We start from the raw sequence: 21884 nt of genomic DNA, 5'->3' as shown, positions 1-21884 counted from the left end.
AGGGGAGACATGAGCCGATGTGATCTTGGATCAGGTGGTGTGCTTGTCTGCTTATTCGCCCCGTGTTTATTTGGCTCCTCCTTTGTGTCAGGGGGTACAGCGTCTCACAGACATGGTCTCATCTTGAGAAACTTACAGTCTGGTAAGGGAGACACATGTTAAGCAAAACCAACAACGAAACACAAACAAATGTGGTATGTTCTGTGGAGGAAAAAGATAGGCTGGCAGAGTGTAGAAAAGGGGCTTAACCCAGTCTGAGGCACAGAAAAGGTCTCTGAGAAGTGACATCACCCAGCTCTGAGGGTGACTAGGTCAGGGACAGGCACAGGCGTTCGGGCGGGTGAGGGGTCAAAAGCCTTTTAGGGAGCAGGAACAGCGTATGCAAAGGCCCTGTGGTGGGCGGGAGCCTCGGATGCTCGAGGTAGAGAGAAACGCCAGGTAGCTGAGGTAAGGGAGCGTGGGAGGGAGTGGGCCAGAGCAGGACAGAACGTGGACGCAGGGTTTTGTTGGACACGTTAAGGGTTTTGCTCTTTAGCCTAAGAAAAACAGGACGTAGTCAATAAGGCTCTGAACCCTCCGAGCAGAAGAGACTGGAAAGAGCAGGAGAGGAGTCTGGGAGATAGACTCAGGTGAGATTTCTCGGGCGTCTTGGGCAGGATGCTCTCAGCTCAGATGGGGAGAAGCAGGCAGAGGTGTGAGAAACTCCTGTTAGTTACGACACACTGTGGCTTCCTATTTCTCAATACTCATCTTCAAAGGGGCTCGCCACTCCTGAACATGACAAATCCGCTACTTCAAGAGCCCTGCTCCTGCCATTCCCTTCATCTGGGGTGCCCCACCCCCCCTCGACAGTGACCCCTTTCACATGGGTTGCTTCTCTTGGCCGTTTAGGCTTCAGCTGAAATTTCACGTCTCCAGAAAGTCCTGTTACCCCCGCCCCCTCTAAAAGGATCCCTTTTAATAACTCTGATCACCATGTCCTTACAGCATCGCTAGACCATGTCGTCGCTGCATTTCTCCCATTTACTTCCTCCTCGCTGTACCTCACCCCCCACTAGAAGGTGCCAGGAGAGCAGAATATGAGGCGCGTCTTGCTCACTGTTGTGTCCACGCTGCTCGGCCCAGGGCCTGGTGGGGGACAGTCCCCCCCACCCCGAGCCGTGTGAATGACTCTCAGAGATCCCCACCCCGACTTTAGGGAACCCCACTGAAAGCTGAATGGTATGCCTTCGCGAGTTCGCTCAGGCTTCATGCGACTGTAAAGTTAAACGCAAACATGGACACTAAAATAAGAAGCTTCAGAATAGGAAGACAAAACAAAAATTCTCATGGGTTCTGCCCGGAACAGCCCATGGACTCCTGGGCATCCCGGAACCCCAGTTTGAGAAACGCTGACCCGAGTGGTTTCCTGTCACCCTGCCAGTTAGAAGATTTGGCGTTTCGGCTACTCCAAGGGGACAGACAGTAAGCCTTCAATCGGATGACATGCCGCAGAATTCGGGGTGTTATTGCTGCGTGAGCTCAGTGAATGCTGTGTGCAGACCACTGAAGCCACTCTAAGCATTGATTTTAAAAGTGCACAATTGTGATTATTCCATATCCTCAGCCACATCTATGTAAAACCAGATATTCCGGGGCGTCCCCCTCACTCTGAAAGCGCAGTGCTAGGCGCCGAAGGGGACTGAGGCTAACCAGGACGCCGTGCCCCCCGCAGTCACGGAGCTCACGCTCCCTTCCGGTGCCCTTGACATGAAGCAGGAACGAAATACGTTTGGGCCCGACTCATTCATCCATTTAGTTATCTAGTTATAGAGCAGTCCTACTGGGCAGGAACTGTGTGAAATATCAGGAGAAAAACCTACGGAGAGCTCGACGCTTTCAAACAAAATACCCCCCAAAGATTTCTAAAGAAAAAAGTAATTTTGGGCAAAATGATTCTAGTTGCCAATATAGGAAATAATAAGATCCCTGCCCGCCCCTCCGAAAAATGATTCTAGACTCCTGGTTCTATGCTGCCGAATTCCTTGTCTCAGTAGCTGTAGCTGTAGCGTGAGCTGCTGGCCCCGTCGTGGTGGCAGAGAGTGGCGTTTAGAACGGGGGACTCACGGTTCCAGAAGGGGGCCGTCTGCCAGTGGTTGTTGTCGTGCGTGAAGCAGGTGAGGCCGGGGAGGCTGCACTCCTCCCCCTTCCTCTGCCGTTTCTTCTCCTTTCTCTCCTTCTTCCTCCGTCGGTTCTCCTTGAAAAGCTGTAGTTTGCTGTCCACTTCCTGAGCGGCCTCCCTGTTCCGATCAGAGGGGCTTTTTAGTGGCCAGAAAGCGCTTTCTCGGTTAAAAGTAGGATTGTTGCTCGTCAGTTAAAAGTAGGATTGTTGCTAGGACCCTCACACAGATATTTAGACACACGACAGCAGATACGCAATAGTAGATGGCTTTTATTTTCCACGGAGGCCCTCGGACACCATCGGTGACGGCGAGGACAAATCCGCTGGGTGACGGCTCTCTGAGGAGTTCACTCAGCATTCACAGCATCGACATTTTCTTCCTCATTCACATGTAAACATGGATGGAAGGAAATGTCAACAGGAACCAGCAGACCCTGCTGGCCACCTGGTTTGGACGAACGACTGAACGTGCTGGTCTGTCAGTCATGAAGTCCACGGCTGGTTGGACCAGATGGCTTGGATTCTAAAATTCTTTGATAAATTCGACAATCTAGGCTTGGAAAGAATTTTCTTTTTTTTATTATCTTGGCTTCACCGGAAAGGCTCAAAATTTGTCGAGGCTCAAATACTAAATCCCGTTCTCATGCAAAATTTGCCATTTAAAAAAAATACATGTATTTCTTCCACCTTCAGAATTGCCCACCACAGTGACCTAATCCAGGGGGATCCACACCTCCCAGTCGCTCTGCATGAACGGCCGCGTGTGGAGTCATCTCCGGTTACATACGACACAAGAGCTCACGTGGAGCTTGCCCAGCCCCCCGGAGGGCTCCATGGCATCGCCCTGCTCCCCTGGCAAGGTGTGAGCTTGTTTTCAACTTCTGGAGCCAGACACCTTCCCGCCTGAAGCTGCTTTTCCTAAGCAGCATCCCTCGGAACGCAGGGGTCCCTACAGCCTGTCAATGCCCAGGGGACAGTCCTTCACTCCCAGCAAATGTGAGAACAGGGTGACTTACTTGAATGGGTGAAGATGGCTCTTTAATTTCTCTTGCTTTTTGACACCTTTTTCTTTATTGTAATAGCTACAGGCGAGAAGATGAAAGAGTGAGTCTTCACAATTATGCATGTGACTAAACATCTTATAAAAAAGAAAGCGTGGGGGGAGGGAGGAGGGGAGACGTAGCTGGGGTAAAGGGGGTCAAAAATGTGGAGAGAGAAAGAAATCTAACCACGGGAGGTGAACACACGGTGTGTATATATATATATATACACACACACGCATATATGTGCCTTACTGTTAAAGTGTACACATGAAACTTATTGGATTTCGTTAACCAATGTCACCATAAAAATAAATTTAAAAAATCAAAAAGAAATAAAAAAGAAAGCGAGATAGAAGGAAGGCAGTAACTACCTCGGCTTAAGGGGACTTTTTTTTCAAACCTTCTAATTCGGTTTATGACATACTTAATTTGACCTAAAGAGTTTAGGTCATTACAGGACACGATAACGAATGCGTTTAGTTACGCTTTCCATGGGTAAGAGAGACGCGTGTGCACAGCGAGCCCGGGGGGGGGGGCGTGGGGGGGAAGCTCGCTCACCTCTGCTTGCTGCAGACACAGTCGTCGGGCTTCCTTCGCTTCAGGTGACCCCTCACTTCTCTCAAATTCTTAATTTTATCTTGCAAAGCTTCGATCTGGGAAACATGGAATCCAACCATCACATTCCCGAGAGCAGGATTTTCTACGCTAAGTGCCTTATTTTCTGTGATCCGTAATTATAGTTGCTCATCTGAGATGATAATTCACTTGGGAAACAAACTGAGCAGAGACTCTATCTAACCTCCACATCGCAACCGATGCGCTACAGTAAACATGAGCAGATGTCTCTTGAATAATCGAATTATTTTCTCGTAAAGATTTCAAAAGGGCATCGGGCAATCCCCATTCTTTGTCTCACTCGATTTTGTTTTCAGTCAGGATTCTCGCTCTATCGCTGGAGAATGAGAAACACCTGCTATTGTATTTGTCTCATAATTATATAAGGATGAACTGTCCACGCAGTGTGCCCCATCGGTAGGGCCCGTGAGCCGGGTTTGCCTTTGGATTAGACCCTCCCCTCACACAGCCACGGCTCACCTCTTTATCGATGTATGCCTTGTGGTCCTTCCAGGCTTTAGCTGACTGATACAGTTCTCTCTCGCAGTGGATTGTATCATTTGGAAGAATAAAGCACCTGCAAAAACAAACAGCAAACATTGGAAATAGGCTTATATTTTAACACTTAAAAAAAAACAAAACAAAACATTAGAAATATCAAAGGGAACTTAATTATCCTCTAAACTCTTAATCTGGGTGCAAGCGGTAGTTTGGACCTGAGCCACAAACTAGGATGAGAGGGATTGTGTCCTGGCTACAGGCGTGGGCACAGGAGGGTGGCAGAGAGAGATCACCACTAGAATCGCCTTCCCAAGTGGCTCTCGGGATTCACGTCCCCATGAAGAGATACCACCAAAAATCTCCATCAAATATTGTAGGAAAAGGACGGGGTCTTCACAGTTATAATGGAAAGGGCTTGTTCGAAGAAGTGCAGTTGGGAGGGGGTTGTCCATCCCATTCATTTCCTTACCGAGAGCCTGCCTGAGAGGCCCCCTGACGTCTGAGGCAAAGCAGCAGCCCCATGGAGGGAGGGGGCTGTGGGGGTCTAGGGGGTGTGTGTGGGGGTCTGGGAGGGGGATGGGCTGGATCAGTAACGTAAGAGGATCGGACCCTGGTCTAAATCTCTGGGCGCGGAACTAGAGCAACCGCAGGCGCCCGGAGACCCGTCCCAGAGAGAAACATCCCGCCCGCCTCCCCAAAGCGATGACATGACAGGGCGAACGAAGATCTTAGTAATAAATTCAGACAGGAAGTGTTTCTCTGTCGGGAGGGTGGGTAGGTTTTGGAAGGGCCTTAAGGACCGAGGGAGTCGTCGGAACTAGGGGGAACCGTCTCCCTTCCCTGTCCCCCCACACCCGAGGCCCTCGGTGCTCCCGGGGTCTGGTGGGGGGAGGTGTTTCGGCATCTTACACCCATTCCCCACCCACACCATCTCTCTGGAAGCTTCTCCAGGACCCACGGTTCTCCCTTGTGCTGTTGCATCTCTGAGGCCGTGACTGCCCAGCTGCTCCGAGCCACAGCGACACGAAGAGCCCCCCAGGCCGGGGGCCGGCTCCCCTCTGAGCTCTGGACGCCCGCAGTGGCCGAGCTCCACGCCTGCTCGGTCAGGACGCGTCACACTCGCTCTGGCCAGTCCCCAGCGGGTCAGTCTTCACGTGAAACTGAACCCAAAGCACGTGCCCGAACCTCCGCCTGTCCGCGCTCCCCCTCGCTTCTTTCGCCCGCTGCCCTACGAGGCCAGCCCCTGGGCAGCGCCTTGCAGAGTCACCTTACTTTGTGTAAAGGGACAGATGGTGGCACTACGGGGGGGATGGATGATTTTGAACCCGAGCCTCGCGAACACCCAAAGCGCCCTACTTGTGGGTCACTCGCACGGTGGTGGGCAGGCCCACGGCGTTGCCGCTGTGGGCCAGCATCGTGTCCCCGTCGGCACCGCCGGCGGCCTGGCGACCTCCCGGGCCGTTGCGGCCCTCGTCGTGACGCTTGGCAATGTTTCTCGGTCGCAGCGCCTGCAGTTCTTCTTCCTCCAGGTTTATGTCGTATATTTCGCCTTCAAATTCGACTGACAGGGAACGCGTCTGCCGAGTGTGGACAAATCTGGGCTTGTACTCTGGAAATAAGGGGGGATGCGTCAATACAGGGGTTCAGATGTACGGGAGGAGAGAAGGAAGCGATCACCTGACTCGATGAGCATGGTGGGCAGGGGCAAGCGGTACACATGGCATTGCGAAGGTCACCATGCTGCCGTGGACAGGCCCCTGGCATTCCGGTCCTGGCCATGCCTCTGCATCATGGTTTGATGGGTGGGCTCTGGTCCAGGCCACCGCATCCCCGTGTGAGGGCTGCCATGCTTCTCTGGGCCTTGGGGGATTGCTAAGATGTTCCACTTAACTGTGAACTTCTACATTGGCAGTTTGTTTGAATAAGATTCTATTCCCCATTATAATAGTAATAATAATGATGATCATTTGTTGAGCTTTTGCTATGCATTATTCATCATACTTATCTCTAATCTACAATCTTGAAAGACAGGTAGTATAATAAATCTTTACATTAAAAAAAACTTATCAGATTGTCCAAACAGGCTCATGAATTTGGTGTTGTTATTCCTATTTTGCGGACGAGAAAACTGAAGCTTTTAATGTTACACAGTAGGTTCACATTCTATGTCATTCGGATTCTAAACACCATGAAATCTTCCTACTACGTTGGGATGCTTTCTCAAAAAGGCAAATGCTGTAGACACTTGCTATTTGCATAAATAAGAGAAGACTGCTATGAGGAAAATTAAATTTTGCAAATGCTTTCATCAGCCAACTGCCTTTTCATACCCGGCAGATGGAGGGTTATGCTAGGGGAGGCCAGCGTGTCTTCTGGTCACTATAGGCCACTGTCAAGGGTGTAGTGTGCTGCGTGAGAGCTTTCACATGTGAACACTGGCCCCTGCTTGTCAGATGCGCTTAGGCTCTGTGGGTGTGCTCATGTGGCCCTCTTTCCCGAGCCTCTAGAACAGGAAGAGGGGTAGGAATTAGAATCGCCTCCCTCTGCACAATCCTGCTCTGATGGCAGTTTTCAGACAAGGAAATGCCTCCTGCTCTCAAATACATAAGATTCTTGGCTAGAAACAGGGGCCTCAGACTTCTTCAGTTTGTGCTCAATATTGAAAAATCAATGTGCTTTCTGAACAGTGCTTAGGGAGCACCATTGGACTTCCTGGGAGAGAAGAGGCCGCCCCCGCTTCTGAGCTGAACATTGTAATCGGCTTCTGTCCAGAGTTAGTGTCATGGGGCCTTGTCCCTTGTGGGTTTTCCATTTGACATCTTTGTGCAAATTATTAAACCTGGCATTTTCTGTCAGGGAGGAAAGAAAATCTCCCAGGTTAATGGATCTCAGCCTTTTGGATTATGGACGCCTTTAAGAACTTGTTGAAAGTAACAGACATCCAGAAAAATGTGCATATATATACACACATAGAATGTATTTAAATTTTTGGTTGAAATATTAGAGGGTTCATGATCCGCTAAAGTCCATCTGTAGAATCCAGGATAATAAAAAAAAGCCTGCTCTAAGGGCTCCCACTATTCCAGTGAATGATCTGATTTCCTAATTTTGGACTTGGAATTGAGTTTAATAATGTATTTTATGTATTTCCAAATCAGTATGGAAAAGAATAACCACAGAAATGAGTCACTTTTCATTTTACGCCACTAGATGGCACTAGACTCCCATTCTTTTATGAAAGTTGGGGATCCGGTTTTCAATGTCTGCACGATCATTGGAATCTCAGAGCGTCTGACAAGAGTTTTTATAAAGTAACGTAAGGTAAACCAATCAGGACATTGGCATCGAGGTAAAACAAAACTAACCTGAACTATAATACCCTTTGCCTCACTGATAGCTCTTCTGTCTATGTGCGTGCATGTTTTATGCCTGCTGCTTTCACGGAATATACTGCATTCTATGCTTAAGTGAAAAAGCAAAATTTCAAATGATCTTAGCTTTTGTATTTTAAACAGAACAATTATTTGCTTTGAGCCTTAAAACTATGCATGGATAACATGTAAAATGCAGAAGGAGCGAGCCTTTCTTCCCTCTCGATCCTTTCTCTAAGGCCTGGGCCTGCCCCTGGGGTGGTCACCACGTGTGCCTTACTTGGGGTCCCCTGGTTCCTCAGGAACTGCCTCTGGCTCTTCCTCTGGCTTCTGCTGGCACGGTACCCAGACTCTCCGCAACTGCATTCTTTGTCCTTGTCGTGGAAGCCACGGGAGTAGAGGTTCCGCGTGCTCTGCCGGACGGGGAGCAGGTCACCGGATCCTTTGCACTTGTGAATGCGAAGCTTGCCAGATGTGTCCTCAATGCACTGCCACTTCTGCAAAAGCCAACGCGAAAGCAGCTTACGGACCCCGGTCCAGGTGCGTTTTACGGAGGACTGCCGCGTTCGTGTGTAGACGCGCAGGCAACCCCGTTAATTGAGAGCGCGTGGAGAAAGGCAAGCTTTTAAGGGACCCTGCAATAGGTCGCCTCTCAGTCCTCTTAGTTACATCTCTCGTCGCAGGGAAATACACATGACAACAAAATCATTGGGAATCGGAACTACTTCCGTGACACTAGAGCCCAACATCAATATATAAATCCTGGGCATCCAGACTCAACAGTCTTGAATGAAACACGTGAAAGCCCTTCCTTCGCCAGGCACAGAGCACAGCTGTCAGGGCTGGCTCCCCAGACTCCTCTTTCTCCGGAAAAACAAAAGTGAAGGCTTTGTCCTCGGCCCCCGAATTTCTAATGCAAGCCAGGGAAGGAAGAGTGGCACATGAGAGGGACAGAGATGAGTGTAATCTGAGCCCATCGCGGGGTGAGCCAACTCGCATACACTCCAGACGTTAGCAGACGTGTCTGGCTGTCCTTCGTGCCTTTCCTTGCCCGGCAGAGCAAGATGCTCCCAGAGACATCATCCACCTGCCCAAGAGACGTGCACGGGGAGCTGGCATGGGGTTTCCTAGTCTGAGCCTTCTGTAGGGACTGCTGCAGATATAGCCACCTTAGTTCTGGATGCCTATGACACAGCAGCAGGTCTAGGTGTCTCTTGTTTCCTGAGAATCAATCAGTGCTTCTCCTGGGGGTCATTTCTATCTTAAAGACCTAATTACCTTTAAGATAGGGTCCTCCCTATCTCAAAGACCTAATTACCTTCCTTTCATTTTTTATTCTCCCCTTTCTTCCTCCCTAAAATGTTAACTGGGGATGCAGAAAAAATACCGACCTTAATTTTAAGTTGATCATGGTTATCACAACATGCTATCGTGTAGTGTTATCAAACTTTTTGTCTTTTATGAGTATCGCCTGTGTGTAATTATGTTTAGATGGACACATTTCTAAATGGACACATTTCTAAACAGTGGCCAAAGCAATAACAATTGTAAAATCATGTGTTGTTGTCTCAGCTATATATTTTCAAATATATGTTAAAACATAGAAAATGATTAAATAAAAGACGTTCTTTCAGGCACCACGTAAAATAATCTCGTAAAGCCCCTCGTTGTACTTGTACAATATTTGGGGTAACGTTTTGATTTCAAAGTGTCCTAAGACAAGGCAAGGTTTGACCAACGGTCCCAGATGACTTAGTCAGCAGACAAATGACACTTGTGTACCAAATAGTGTGCCACCATCCACAGTGGCCCGAGGGACAGAGTGCAGCCTTGTTTTCTGTCCTCCAGAGTCATCCACCTTCGATTAATGCTGAATTATGCCAGTGGCCTTTGAGTTTCTACCACAGAGTTCCCAAATCTCAGACACACAGAACTCGTTCCATGATTTCCCTTTAGCCCCTATACACTCTTGATGCTATTGAATTTGATTATTTCAAGCCACATCAAGCTACAACTTTCTTTCGTGGCTCGGACAGAATGTCTTAAATGTTCAGCCTCTCCATCCTGAGAGGCAGGAGCTCAGAGCCAAGGCAACTAACTACCTGTTTACAAAGCCGTGAAAGGCAACATAAATAAGATTGGTCTAAGGACTAATTAAGTTAGAGATGATTTAAATAAAAAACAATAACCCTCCCCCCCAAAACAAACAAACATACCAAAAAAAAAAAAACCCACAAACAAACCATGAAGTCGCCCTGACTAGGCACACAGAAGTTATGCCAGACAATGGGAGTTTCAAAAGCTCCCCTGGTGAGTCTAATGAGCAGCTGGGGTCAAGAAACACTGCTTTAAAGTCACGAAATCTGGTTACTGGACCTCTTTGCAGCCGGATCCCATGAAAAGGGCAGGAGGAATAGCTTTAGGTCTCAGGAGCTCAGATGGATGAGTCTTTGAGACGGGTGCATGTGTTTTAGGCGTGCGCGTGAAAAGGATCTGGGTCAAGAAAAGTGCTGACGGAGCCAGGCCCGAACATGACGGCAGCCGAACGGCACACGTGAGCAGCTCGTGGCTAAACCAGTTCTCACTCTCGTCCCACAGTGACTTGACGAGTGACAGAACTGAGTCTTCTTATCCCACGGCTCTGCCATTTAATGCGGAGACCAGGGATTTCCAAGCCTGGGTTTGTAGCATTCCTACATATGCCCAATCGGCTTGGGGAGGTGCCATGAAATTCTCAAAAAAGTTGTCAGAGACTCATACACAAGTGTATTAAGAAATAATTATATGCCACGTAGAATTCGTGCTGGTGAAATCGTTGTCAAAATAAATAACCTTTCATAGTTCTATAAAGTTTGGAAATCGATGGTGCTTGAGTGTCTGTCTAGATCTGTCTCAAATCCAAATGGTTTAAGATATATCTATCCACCTGGGTAATCTCTACCTCAAACACTCACAAACATGAGAAGTGACTACTTCATGCCTCCAGTAGCAAAGGAAGCCATTGGTGGATTCACAATTCAAGCCACGTAGAAGCTTATGAACTGCTGTATTTTCTATCGGACAGAAATATTGGCTAACTTCATTCTGGACAAATAATGGCCTTTTGTCTTTTTGTGGTTGCAATTTATCTCAACTTCAGTACAAAAACTAATGTTTAAAACACACAACTATGGTGAAAACCTTCCTTAGTTTTATAACCACAGTGCGTTAAAAAATTCTGCCTTTGTGTGTGTGTGTGGGGTGGGGGTTGGGGGTTGGGGGTGGCCTGGAAGAGCTGAGGGTACAAGTAGATTCTTGTAGAGCACAAAAGTATAGGCAGAATTTTTAGTGACTTAGCCTATTTAGAATATGACCTGCATTTTTCCATTAGCCAAATTCTTGCTGACTTCCTCAGGGAGAGAGATAGGAGGAAAGGCTGTTTCCTTCCTGAAGGGTTGAATTTAACCACACCTGAGGTCTGGCACTGCCCTTGGCACTGCTGATGTATGTACAAAATCAAATACATATGTGCATGCATGTGAACACACATGCACACACACATGTACCCACATACACTACATTTATACATATACCTACATACATTCTTGTATTAAAGAGCCACTGACAAAAATGCCAATTATTCTCTATCCCGTGGACCCTTTGCATAAGTCATAGACCCTATTAGATAGAGTAATTAGCTAGAGGCTTTGACAATCTTCTTAGTGGCAAGCGTACTAGGAATTTTAATGAAATGTAATTGCCACACATTGGCCAAGTCATTTTAGTGTTCAATATCATGCCAATTTTTATGGGTGGGCAATAAAACCTTGAAATAGCTTCAGCTAAAATGGTCATCTTCCTTGACAGTTTATAGAGGGCGGCGAAGAAAGAGAATTTTTAAAAGAATTGCTCTGAAACTCATGTCACATGCCATTTAAATGGTCAAAATAATGAGACGATTTTGTATTTCATAAGAGTTTCCGGAATCAGATGAAAGCATGATCTCAGATGAGGCACCTGATGCGACTTGGAGTCGGCCTCGAGAGCGAGCTCTTTCAAACAAGTGCCCTTGCAGAAACATAGATGTCACACTGTCTCACTTTTATCTACAGCCTTGACCTTTATCAGTAAATCAGGTAATTGGCCAAATCCAATTACCTGAAGATGGTCTCCAGCTTCACTGACCACTCACTCCCCCTGCAAATTCCTTTCCTGCTTTGTGGGAATTCCACCGTTTAGAAAGCATTCACTCCCTGATGTTTCTGCAGACCTACTGCGCGCGGGGTGCTAGATGAAACTATCTACATAACTTAAGTTGTTATTACTTCATTTTAGCCTTTCCGACCACACTGGAACTTCAGATTAAGGACAAGGATCAAGTCTCTTACTCCCAAATTGTGCCCTGACGTTAGCTCACCATCGAATCACTGTTCAATAATTATGTCTTAGTGTTTTTGAGTGATTATGGGGATGTGTACACACACACACACACACACACACAAACACACACACCTGTAGGTAAATAACACCTGATGCAGGAGAGGAGGATGGCTATGTTGGTACAAGGACCCTGTGTGTGGCTAGTTTAGTGGAACCAAACCTCATGAGATATATGTCAAATGCCTTTCAAACAATTCCTTTGAACACCATTGTCACCTCCATTATTATCACCATTTAGTAAATTCTTACTTGATGCGAGGTACTGGTCTAGAGCACTTTATGTAAATTTAATCATTTAATCTTCACAACAACCTAAAGCACCGCCAGCATTCATTTATTGGAATAGAAATATCACTTATTGTAGTAGTGAATAATACCATCTATATTCTGCCTGGGACTTGGGAATCGTATTTTACACCCACATCAATGTAAAAAATCTGGACTTTCAAGCTAAGAAACCCTGGATCTGAATGCCCAGCTTTATCACATTGCTGGTGGCCTTGAGCAAGACAGCCACACAGTCTAAGCTTCTACAGGGACACAGGCATTACAGATAACGTACAGGAAGTCAGTCCGTGGTGGGCACTCAGCAGAGGAGCCGCTGTTATGATTATCATTATTATTACACACACACACAGTTTATTCCTCAAAGAGTTTGCCTAATGTCAACTTGATGAGAGGCAGCCATTCATAACGGAGATAAGTATTAGGCCAGGGATCTGAAGACCTCGATTTTAATTTTCTTTCTCTGGTAACTTTATGGCCTTGAGCAAACTGCAGAATCTCTTTGTTCTTCCAGATTCCACATCTGGTAAAATAATACTTGCTCCTCCTGGCCTCAAGGATATGCCATGAGGATAAATTGTTGAGTGTTTTCGGAGGTCTGAGGAAAAGATGCACTATGTGAATCAGAGTCTGATTCAATACTATCATAATTGACCTTTAAAAGTGGTTTTCCAATCCTTGGGCAAGTGTTTCCGAGGTGTAAACCCTACATAACATTGTAATTATTATTTCGTGAGGAGACTGTGGCTTTGAATCACGTAGATCTCAGTTGGAACTTATACTTGTCACCTTTCTAGCTGTGACACTTTGATCAAGTTACTTTCCTGTCTGAGCTTCAGTCTCATCATATTTAAAATGGGCATAAATATCTGTTTTCTAGAACAGCTTTCAGGTGTCAAATGGTCCATGTCGCAAGCCGAGCACAGCATCAGATGACAGAAGGCTGGTCCCTTCCTGCGCGGCCGCTAGGTGACCGTCACAGTTTCCATGTTTTGAATTGTATGTTATTTCTCAACTTGCTTCAGAATGTTCTATATTCTTATTTATCCCTACTTATGCCCATTTTCTTGAGGGAGAAACAAAAAATCTGGCTACAAGTTTTTCGAGTTCCACTGCAATGAAAGCTGAATTTTCCACACACAGATAATTCCTCCATTATTATATGTCTTATTACGTGGATTTGGTCATAACGCAGGCCAAATCATATTCTTTAAAATAGGGGTCTCCCAACCCCCAGGCTGTGGACCAGTACCGGTCTCTGGCCTGTTAGGAACCGGGCCATACAGCAGGAGGTGAGCGGTGGGTGAGCAAGCGAAGCTCCATCTGCATTTGCGGCCGCTCCCCAGTGCTGGCATCACCGCCTTGGCTCCACCTAGCATCATCGGGCATTAGATTCTCATGGGAGCACCGGTCCCTGGTACCAAAAAGGTTGGGGACAGCTGCTCTGAAATGCAGCAATCATACAGCAATTTCTGACTAACCGATTATCCTTTAGGCCAGTACCCACTTCATGAGAAGCAGTTACCTGCATGTGGGTGCGCGTTTAGAAATTTTATCTCGATAGTGGGGAAGGCAGAAAGACCATATAAACATCCTTGTTCAAACTGCTACTTAGCTCGAGCCATTTTCGATTTTCTCCTGTTTTTTTTTTTTTGAGATGGGGTGAGGTGGGACAGGGGAGAGAGTGGAAAGCAGGAAGAAGCTGATGAGGGAGAATACGTTTCCTCCTTTAGATTTTAACCCGGGTGATTACTTGTAAAAGTCGGGGTTGAAATGTTGAAAGAAGTACAGTTCTTGCAGCTCAGGGACAATGAAACCGGTGAATAGACCAAGGCCCATACTCCGCGTTGGCCGAGTGCTTGTTATAAGCCAGGCACTGTTCCAGATGCTTAATATGAGATGTTTAACTCATCTAATGTTTACAGCCGCCCTCTGAGGCAGGTACCACTATGCCCATTTTATAGGTAAAGAAACTGAGGCAGAGTTAGGTTAAGTAACTTGTCTGTGTCACATACCAAGATGTCATACTAAGGCTCCTTGGCCAGGACACCAATAGGAAAGGAGAGAGGCTGGGGCAGAGTATGAGGTGTCGGGTGGGCCTCAGTGGAGGGGCCAGCCTGCGGGAAGGCAGAGGCAGCCACCTGCACGCGGACAGACAGTTCTATCTAAGTGACGGGAGGAGGGGCACCTTACCAGAGCATTTGTTAGGGAGCCGTGGGAGATAAGATACTGTCGCACAGACGAAACAGGGCGGGGCCACGCGATGTGGTTTGCGAGTGGCATCTGTCCTTACGTTTGTCTGTTTCTGACTTGTTGGCAACACCATTAAAGATGGTTTGACGTTGAACTCTGCGGTTTGCATTGTGAAAAACGCACAGACGCCTAAACATCTGAGTAGGTGCACGGCTGTTGCGTGCGGGCTGAGGGAGGAGGAGGCAAGCTTTAGAGGCTGAGCTGTCCACACTAGGCCCTGTGCAGGCAGGGGGTCGTGCCAGGGGATGGCAGCGGGGCTCAGTCCCTCTGCTGGTCCCCGCTGGAACCTGGGGAACCGGGGGAAAATGTCTGGGAGCCGCGCAGCTATTTTAACCAGAGCTCAGTGAGTTTCTGTCAATTTCTGGCAAACTAGCAATTCCAGCCAGATCTTGCTGGTAAATGTCTTTTTATTTCTGCTGTGCAGCTGGTCACAAAAGGTCTGAGGGATAATTTTTGGATGAGAACATAAATCCTGGAGCTAAACCAGTGTATACTCAATAAGCTACATTCTTATTTCCTCTGCTTGCTGCTGGGGTCCTTTTAGAATTTTAACCATCTTTGATTTTATATGGATACAGGAGTAGAAAGGCAAACTACATTTGTGAAGATGCCAGAACTCAACAACTCCACAAAGGGACATGGCTTTTGCTCTACAGAAACAAAATGGTTTTTACTCTTAAATAACAGACTATATATAAAATACACTTCAAAACTGAATGCCCAGGGAATTTCTCTTTTATGCAACTCCTGCTTATGGAGTAAAGATCTATACCTAGAAGAAGAAGAAAAACTAAGGCTTACCCTGCGCGAATGCTTCTCAATTTTGGCTGCTCGTGGGAATCTGAGGAGCTTGAAACAAAACAAACCCAAACAAAACACAACACACAAAAAGCCAAACCACTGATGCCTGGGTCCCATCCCCAGAGGTTCTGAGTTAATTTAATTTGTCTGGGGTGAGGCTCCAACAGCAGCATTTCCAAGGCTGCCTCGTGATTCTAATGTGCAGCCAGAATTGAGCATCATTGGTCTATGTTCTCTGCCGGACCAAAGTCTTCTCAGACAGAAGTCGAGATCTGCACATGAGAGAGAGTGTGCGTGTGTGTGTGTGTGTGTGTGTGTGCGTGTGTGTGTGTGTGTGGACATAAATGTACTTGCGGGTGTAATGGCAGCTGAGAGAGTGGTGGGAATTCACACTCAGCCTAGTATTACTGCAGGAACATGGAAGTAATACACACACACACACATATGTCCATGCTGTCTTAATTAGTCCCTGCTGGTTGTCTGTTCACACAGCAAGAGAAGGGATGCCAAATGTCTGGGATTCCGGCCCATTTCCACTCCCTGTTGGTTTCACAGGAATGAAGACAACAGGTGAGAGGGCCTGGAACAGCACCGCCAGCCAGCATCCGCACACCGCTTCACGGGCCATCCAGCCTGTGCATAGATGATACCGCTTTGTCCTCACAAGGCTGAGATTCATTTTCTTCATTTTAGAGAGAGAACACCCGAGACTCAGGAGCAATGAAGTGTCCTGTCCCAGAACACATAACTAAAATTACTGGATGCCAATATTCTAACCCAAACCTTGTGATTTCAACTCTTCTTAAAATGTACTCTACTTCCTGCATCCACCCTGGTCCTGCCCCGCATGCCTCAGGTGAGCAGGCATGGGGGTATGGAGGGAAGGGGCACGTGCTATCTCCCTGGGGATCAGGACTACAGGGAACAGGGCCAATTGTGCTGATTTTTCCTTTGCACCCCATGGAGGGTCAAATGAAGCAGAAGACTGCCTTGCCTTTGAGCACCCTGCACTGGAGACGCAAACACGGGCCGTGGGCCAGGTATGAAGTCATTGTCAAGAGAAGAGATTCCAGGCAACTTAGTTCCAGCCTTGGCTGTCTCCTTGACCCTGCACAGTACGATCCCATGATTCCAGACCTTTTTCTTCCTCTTTAAATGTCAGCGATATTATAACTAAAAAGTAGCCAGACAGAAAGAGCAAAAGGCCAAAACATATAAAGATTCTACAGAACACAACTTAGCTAGGTCAGGTTTGACCTAGAGATGCGCTAACCGCCTCAAAGAAGCTCCACGTTTTCTCGATGTTCCCAGACTCTTAAGAAAATCGCCATCGGGATGTAGTCTCATTTCCTGTCTCGCTACTTCAGGCACTTCTAAAAGAGATTGTTGCTCATGTTACATATTCATGCGCTGGAATCCGAATTCAAAACGCTTAACACAGAAATAAACCAGCAGAGGAAAATTCCAGGGAGCTCGATAGTAAAGCATTTCACAGAGGCAAAACAAGTTTAGGAAAATATGAAAAGGCCAAGTGAAGTTTTTGAGGTAGTTAGCATTCAGCACGCGAGCGAAGAGCTTGGGCCAAATACCATAATCGCGTTTATGCTCCATTTTCCCCTTAAGACAGATATTCAAATTTCGGCGCGAGCCACGCGGAGAGGTTTGCAAAACTATCTGCTAAAAAAGAGGCAGTTTGCCTTATTCTCCAGCAGTAATAATGCTTTGCCGCTTAGAGGGCTAAACTAGTAACAAGACCACACATCTGCACGAGGCATATTTCACACCGAACATTTCCAGCTGCTAAACAGAAGTAAACGAGCCCACTGAGGCTGGGGCACAAGTCTTGTTAACGATACGAAACAATCCTGAGGTCTTAGTCATAACGATACTTCGAGCCTCCATAAGAAGGATCAGAGGACTTCAAATTAAAATATAATGAATAAGTCTAAGCTTCTCCCCTGAACACTTGCAAATGAAGACTTCCCAGGGTGCCCTGAGGGCCTGGTGTCACCCCTTCCTTCGCCGGCCTTCCCACCTCACCCTTGTCTATTTCGAAGGGATCCCTGTGCGCAAAAGGATGCGGAAATCCAGCGAGTAGGAGCATCAAGTTGTTTATGATGAACGTTTCTTCAGTAAGCTGGATCCCTTATAAAAAGAGTATAATGAATGAGGCCATTTGAATATTAACCGGGCTGCTCATTTCATGCATCTGATATGTTGGACTGGTGTTGGCTAATTGTGTGGTATCTAGAGGTCAGATAAGTTTTTTTTTTTAAAAAAGTCTCAGCAGATTTGATCTTCTCTTCACCTAGTTAATGTGACTTACCTAGGAAGGCAGCGAGGGGCCTGAGTTTTTGAAGCAGACAGCTCAGCTCTGCCACTCACCAGCTGCCCATTGAATGGAGATGACAACGCTTACCTCACTTGATGGATGTGAGGATTAAATTGAGCCAATGCATATAAAACCCCATACACAGTGCTTCACATAAGATAAATGCTTGATAAATACTAGTTAATGTGACTTACCTAGGAAGGCAGCGAGGGGCCTGAGTTTTTGAAGCAGACGGCTCAGCTCTGCCACTCATCAGCTGCCCATTGAATGGAGATGACAACGCTTACCTCACTTGATGGATGTGAGGATTAAATTGAGCCAATGCATATAAAACCCCATACACAGTGCTTCACATAAGATAAACACTTGATAAATATTAGTTATGTTTCTCTTTCCTCCGATTTTGGTCTAACTTGGAGTGACTGAGGCAGACGCTCAGTTCCTTTTATCATGACATAGCATTTCTTTTAGTGAGTACAGATTTCCACGAGGAGTGCTTAAAATAGTTTGTGTTCACACGTTCTCACCTTCCTTAAACTCAGGTCTATGTTAATTCATCACATGGTATTTCTGTAGTTCTCACTGATAGCAGTTAATATTCTGGGTAGCCCTGAATTCTATCGTAATGTTTTTATGAATGAAGAAGGATCATTCCAATGAAATAGGTGATGTCAGAAATTCTGTGAACTGAGGCAGAAACAATAAACAAACAGAATATGGTTTCCCTTTTCATTCTCCATCCTTGGTCATTGATTCTGTCCCCTTCTCTGAGTTAGGTGACATCTGACTTATTCCAGAGTAGGAAGACTCCATCATGGCTCTTGGGTGGTTCAACGCCCAGAGACTCAGCATCTACCTATGAACTTGGCTAAGCAGCCTCTCGATCCTTCTCGATGACCTCAAGGGTGGTGCCTCTCCTCAGATAGAACCGGTCTCTGATTTTTCTAACCGGGCTACCGTTTCATGTGACGGATATCTTGAACTGGTGTTGGCTAATAGGGTGGATATCTAGAACTCTCTCTGAGAACACCATCCTCTTTAACTAGAAGAAGCCTGAGCAGTGAGGAGGGAGGCTAGTTTGGACCAGTGAGACAATTCTCAGTCAGGGGAGAGGTGTCATAGTGAACATTCCACAATCGCTATGGAAAACTTACTTATACAGACATGTACATTATTTTATATGTTGAAAACCTTTTAAATGAGAAATGGAGATGCACGTGGGCAGTGGTGAAGCAAAGCGGAGCCACTCACCTGTCCAGGTTGTTCGCAGGCTGTCTGGTACCTGGACTGCTGGCATAGCTCTTTGACCCTCTCATATTTGGGCAAGTGATTTGACTGTTGGATATTCTTGCTGGAGTCTTCCTTCTTACGTAGAAATTTCCTTTGACAGAAAGAGAAAAGCTTCTTATGTGAGAAACGATCTGAGTTACCTTCCCTGAGACCTACCTGCCTGTTCTCTTTCTCTTCCCTGTCACATGACTTCCCATTCTTCAAAGAGCAAGAAATAGATGTTAAGGCTCTAACCACAGGGGTTCAACATTTGATGAGTTCTTTGTGACAAGCCAGGTATTATAAAGATGAGAACTCAGGATAGGAAAAATCATTTTCCTGCAAAGCATTAATGTCAAAACTTTGGACATAAATGTTTAGCTTTATAGGCTCAAAATTCTTTTTGCTAAAAAGCAATTATAGAAATAATTTCTTTCAATGTGTGTATGGAGAAAACCAAAGACAATGAGCATTATAAATCAAAAGGGGAAACCCAGAAGTAACTACAGAGATATTTATAATCTCATATATTTGTATATTTAAAACTAAGAAAGGCACATAAGGAAAAGAAGTAGAAAGATGTCAGGTAGGATTTGGAAAGGACGGTTAAGAAAGTCGATGGACTGGTTAAGTTTCAAGGCTGAGAAATGCAGCATTGAAATCCATAGCCATATAAAGGCTTTGGTGTCTTTTAGAATTTATTCTTTGCAATTCTGATGCAACGATATTTAGCCTGCTGGCCAGCGTTTTAAACAATGACTAGCAAATCGTTCATCTCGTTACTAGGCTTACAAAATCTGCATGCTTAGTAAACCAAAACAAGGGGGAAAAATAGTCAGCAGCGAGAGCTGCCCACTAGGACCGGTTCCCAGAAGTGGCCCAGGGACCAGTAATTACCCTCTCTCCACGAGGAATGTATCCCGCCAAATTTTGGCCTTCTTGTTTGTGCGAAACCTGCAAGCAAAATAATAATATTTACAGTTGGCATCTGGACGTTTTTCCCAGCGGATCTGTGCTAACGGTTTATTTAAAGGAACACCTCTCACTTCCCACAGCCTTGTCTGCGTCTCCATCAACACGCTACACACAAACAACTGAGAAATTCTCGGCTCGGGGGGACGCACGCCAGCCTCCACCTCTTTCAGATGCTGGCTGCCTCTGGGTGCCAGTGTGCCTGGGACGGGCAGAGGGAAAGAAAATGGCCATACCTGTTACCTGGCTTTTCCAGGTCCAGAAGTTTGAGGACAGACTTGCCGTCCACATCGGGAGGTGGGTCGAGCCCAGCGATGTCCAGGATCGTAGGTGCCAGGTCGATATTTAGAACGATCTGCGGGACTCTGCAAAGGGACAGATGGTTAGGTCCCAGACCCGGCGCCAGTGGAGAGTAGCACTAAGGACAGTTTTCTCCACAGCACGACTCACTGGCTTTCAGTGCCCCTCCCCCGTCTCCTGGTCGCCTATGGAGAGTAGGCTACATTTGGCAGGGTGGCTGACTGGTCAGCAGTGATGGCACAGAGCAAAGTTAACTGTCTGTCACAGTCGGGGTTGGAGTGATGTCCAGACCCCTGAGCTCTGGCCAGACTGTCAGACAAACTCTGACACACGGTTTTTCTAGGGAGCATACTCTCTTCCAAAACCCGATGGCCTGTAACTCCTCTGTTGAACTAAGGCTTTAAATCAATCTTCGAGGAAGGACCCGGGTTTTATAGTTGGTCTTTCCAACACAAAGCCTTCTGACTCTAGTTCCGACTATCCCTAAGGTGTTTGCAACGCCCTGAAGAGACATAATAACGCTCTCCACAGAAGCCCTCCCTCCTGTCACTGCCTTCTCCCCGGGAGGCACAGAGACGAGACTCTGATGTCCAGGTTCTGGGCCAGACGCTGCTGCTTCGGGACTGGGGGCGCCTACAGAGGTACGCACGCTACCCCCTGAGCTTCCTCACTGTTAACTCTGGGGTCCAGGCTACCTTTTCTTTAAGGACCAGCTTTTGAATTCTACTCGCATTCTTTACTTTCCTTCTTTCCGTAAGTGTTTCATGTACGCGATCTCATCTCATACAAAATGCTCTGTCGCGGCAGGCAGGGCGTACGAAACAATGAGAAAACAGAGATGCAAAGGGACGCAGTGGCTTGCCCAAGGTGACAGAAATAGAACTCCAGTCCTTCAGGCCTCTTTTAAAAGAAAATCATGCTTTTTAAAAATTTAATTAAAAAAATTCTTTAGGAATAATTAAAACAAAAAACGAAGCAGAAGGCACTCAAGATGAGATCCCTACAGATCACATTCTGCATCGTACACGGCCCATGTAACATGGAGTCTGGCCAGTTTGAGAAAATGAATCACTGATACAGTTGTTTTTCCTTTCTCTTTAAATAGTATACTTTAGTTAATGTAACATGTGGTGGGGGGCGGGGCGGGGTATAGGCTTTCATCTTCTAAATTACCAACCTACATACCCCGCTTTTTTTGTTCTGGATGAAAAGCAACCAGACACTGAGCTCCGTAATCAAATTATGTCCGACGTACATGAGCTACGACGGCTGAAGGCCGCCGACAAAGAGATACGTACACTGAGCCTGGTTCTACGCTCGGGCCACGAATAAAGAAAGGCACGCGGATGTCAAAATCATACGGCATGGATTTGCCCTTGACCAGTCCGAACTGCCCGATGTGGTAACCGTGGTCGGCGGTGTAGATGATGTAGGTGTTTTCCAGCTCCCCCGTTTCCACCAGCATGTTATACAGCTGAAAGACAGCATGGGGACAAGTCAGAGTGACTGCGATGGCCGAGATGACGACGGTGCGACTTCTCCCAAATCTTTTTTCCATTATT

The 21884-nt window shown here is 46.6% G+C and overlaps 1 protein-coding gene across 1 annotated transcript in view; it reads right to left on the bottom strand.

Moving 5' to 3' along the window:
• Positions 1–21884, bottom strand: part of SULF1 (sulfatase 1) — a 121239-nt gene that overhangs the window by 11234 nt on the left and 88121 nt on the right. Inside the window, exons 9-18 of the mRNA XM_006924018.3 lie at positions 21621–21796; positions 20259–20387; positions 19948–20004; positions 19033–19162; positions 7972–8188; positions 5677–5929; positions 4300–4396; positions 3763–3857; positions 3178–3243; positions 2107–2279 (exon numbers count right to left, since the gene is read on the bottom strand). Of these exons, the coding sequence (XP_006924080.1) occupies positions 2107–2279; positions 3178–3243; positions 3763–3857; positions 4300–4396; positions 5677–5929; positions 7972–8188; positions 19033–19162; positions 19948–20004; positions 20259–20387; positions 21621–21796 (1393 nt within the window). The remainder of the gene's footprint in view (positions 1–2106; positions 2280–3177; positions 3244–3762; positions 3858–4299; positions 4397–5676; positions 5930–7971; positions 8189–19032; positions 19163–19947; positions 20005–20258; positions 20388–21620; positions 21797–21884) is intronic.

This window comes from Pteropus alecto, unplaced genomic scaffold, assembly GCF_000325575.1.
Source record: "Pteropus alecto unplaced genomic scaffold, ASM32557v1 scaffold87, whole genome shotgun sequence".
Lineage (NCBI taxonomy): Eukaryota > Metazoa > Chordata > Mammalia > Chiroptera > Pteropodidae > Pteropus > Pteropus alecto.
The sequence above is the reverse complement of the archived record's forward strand: the minus strand, read 5'-3'. Positions and strand labels throughout refer to the sequence as shown.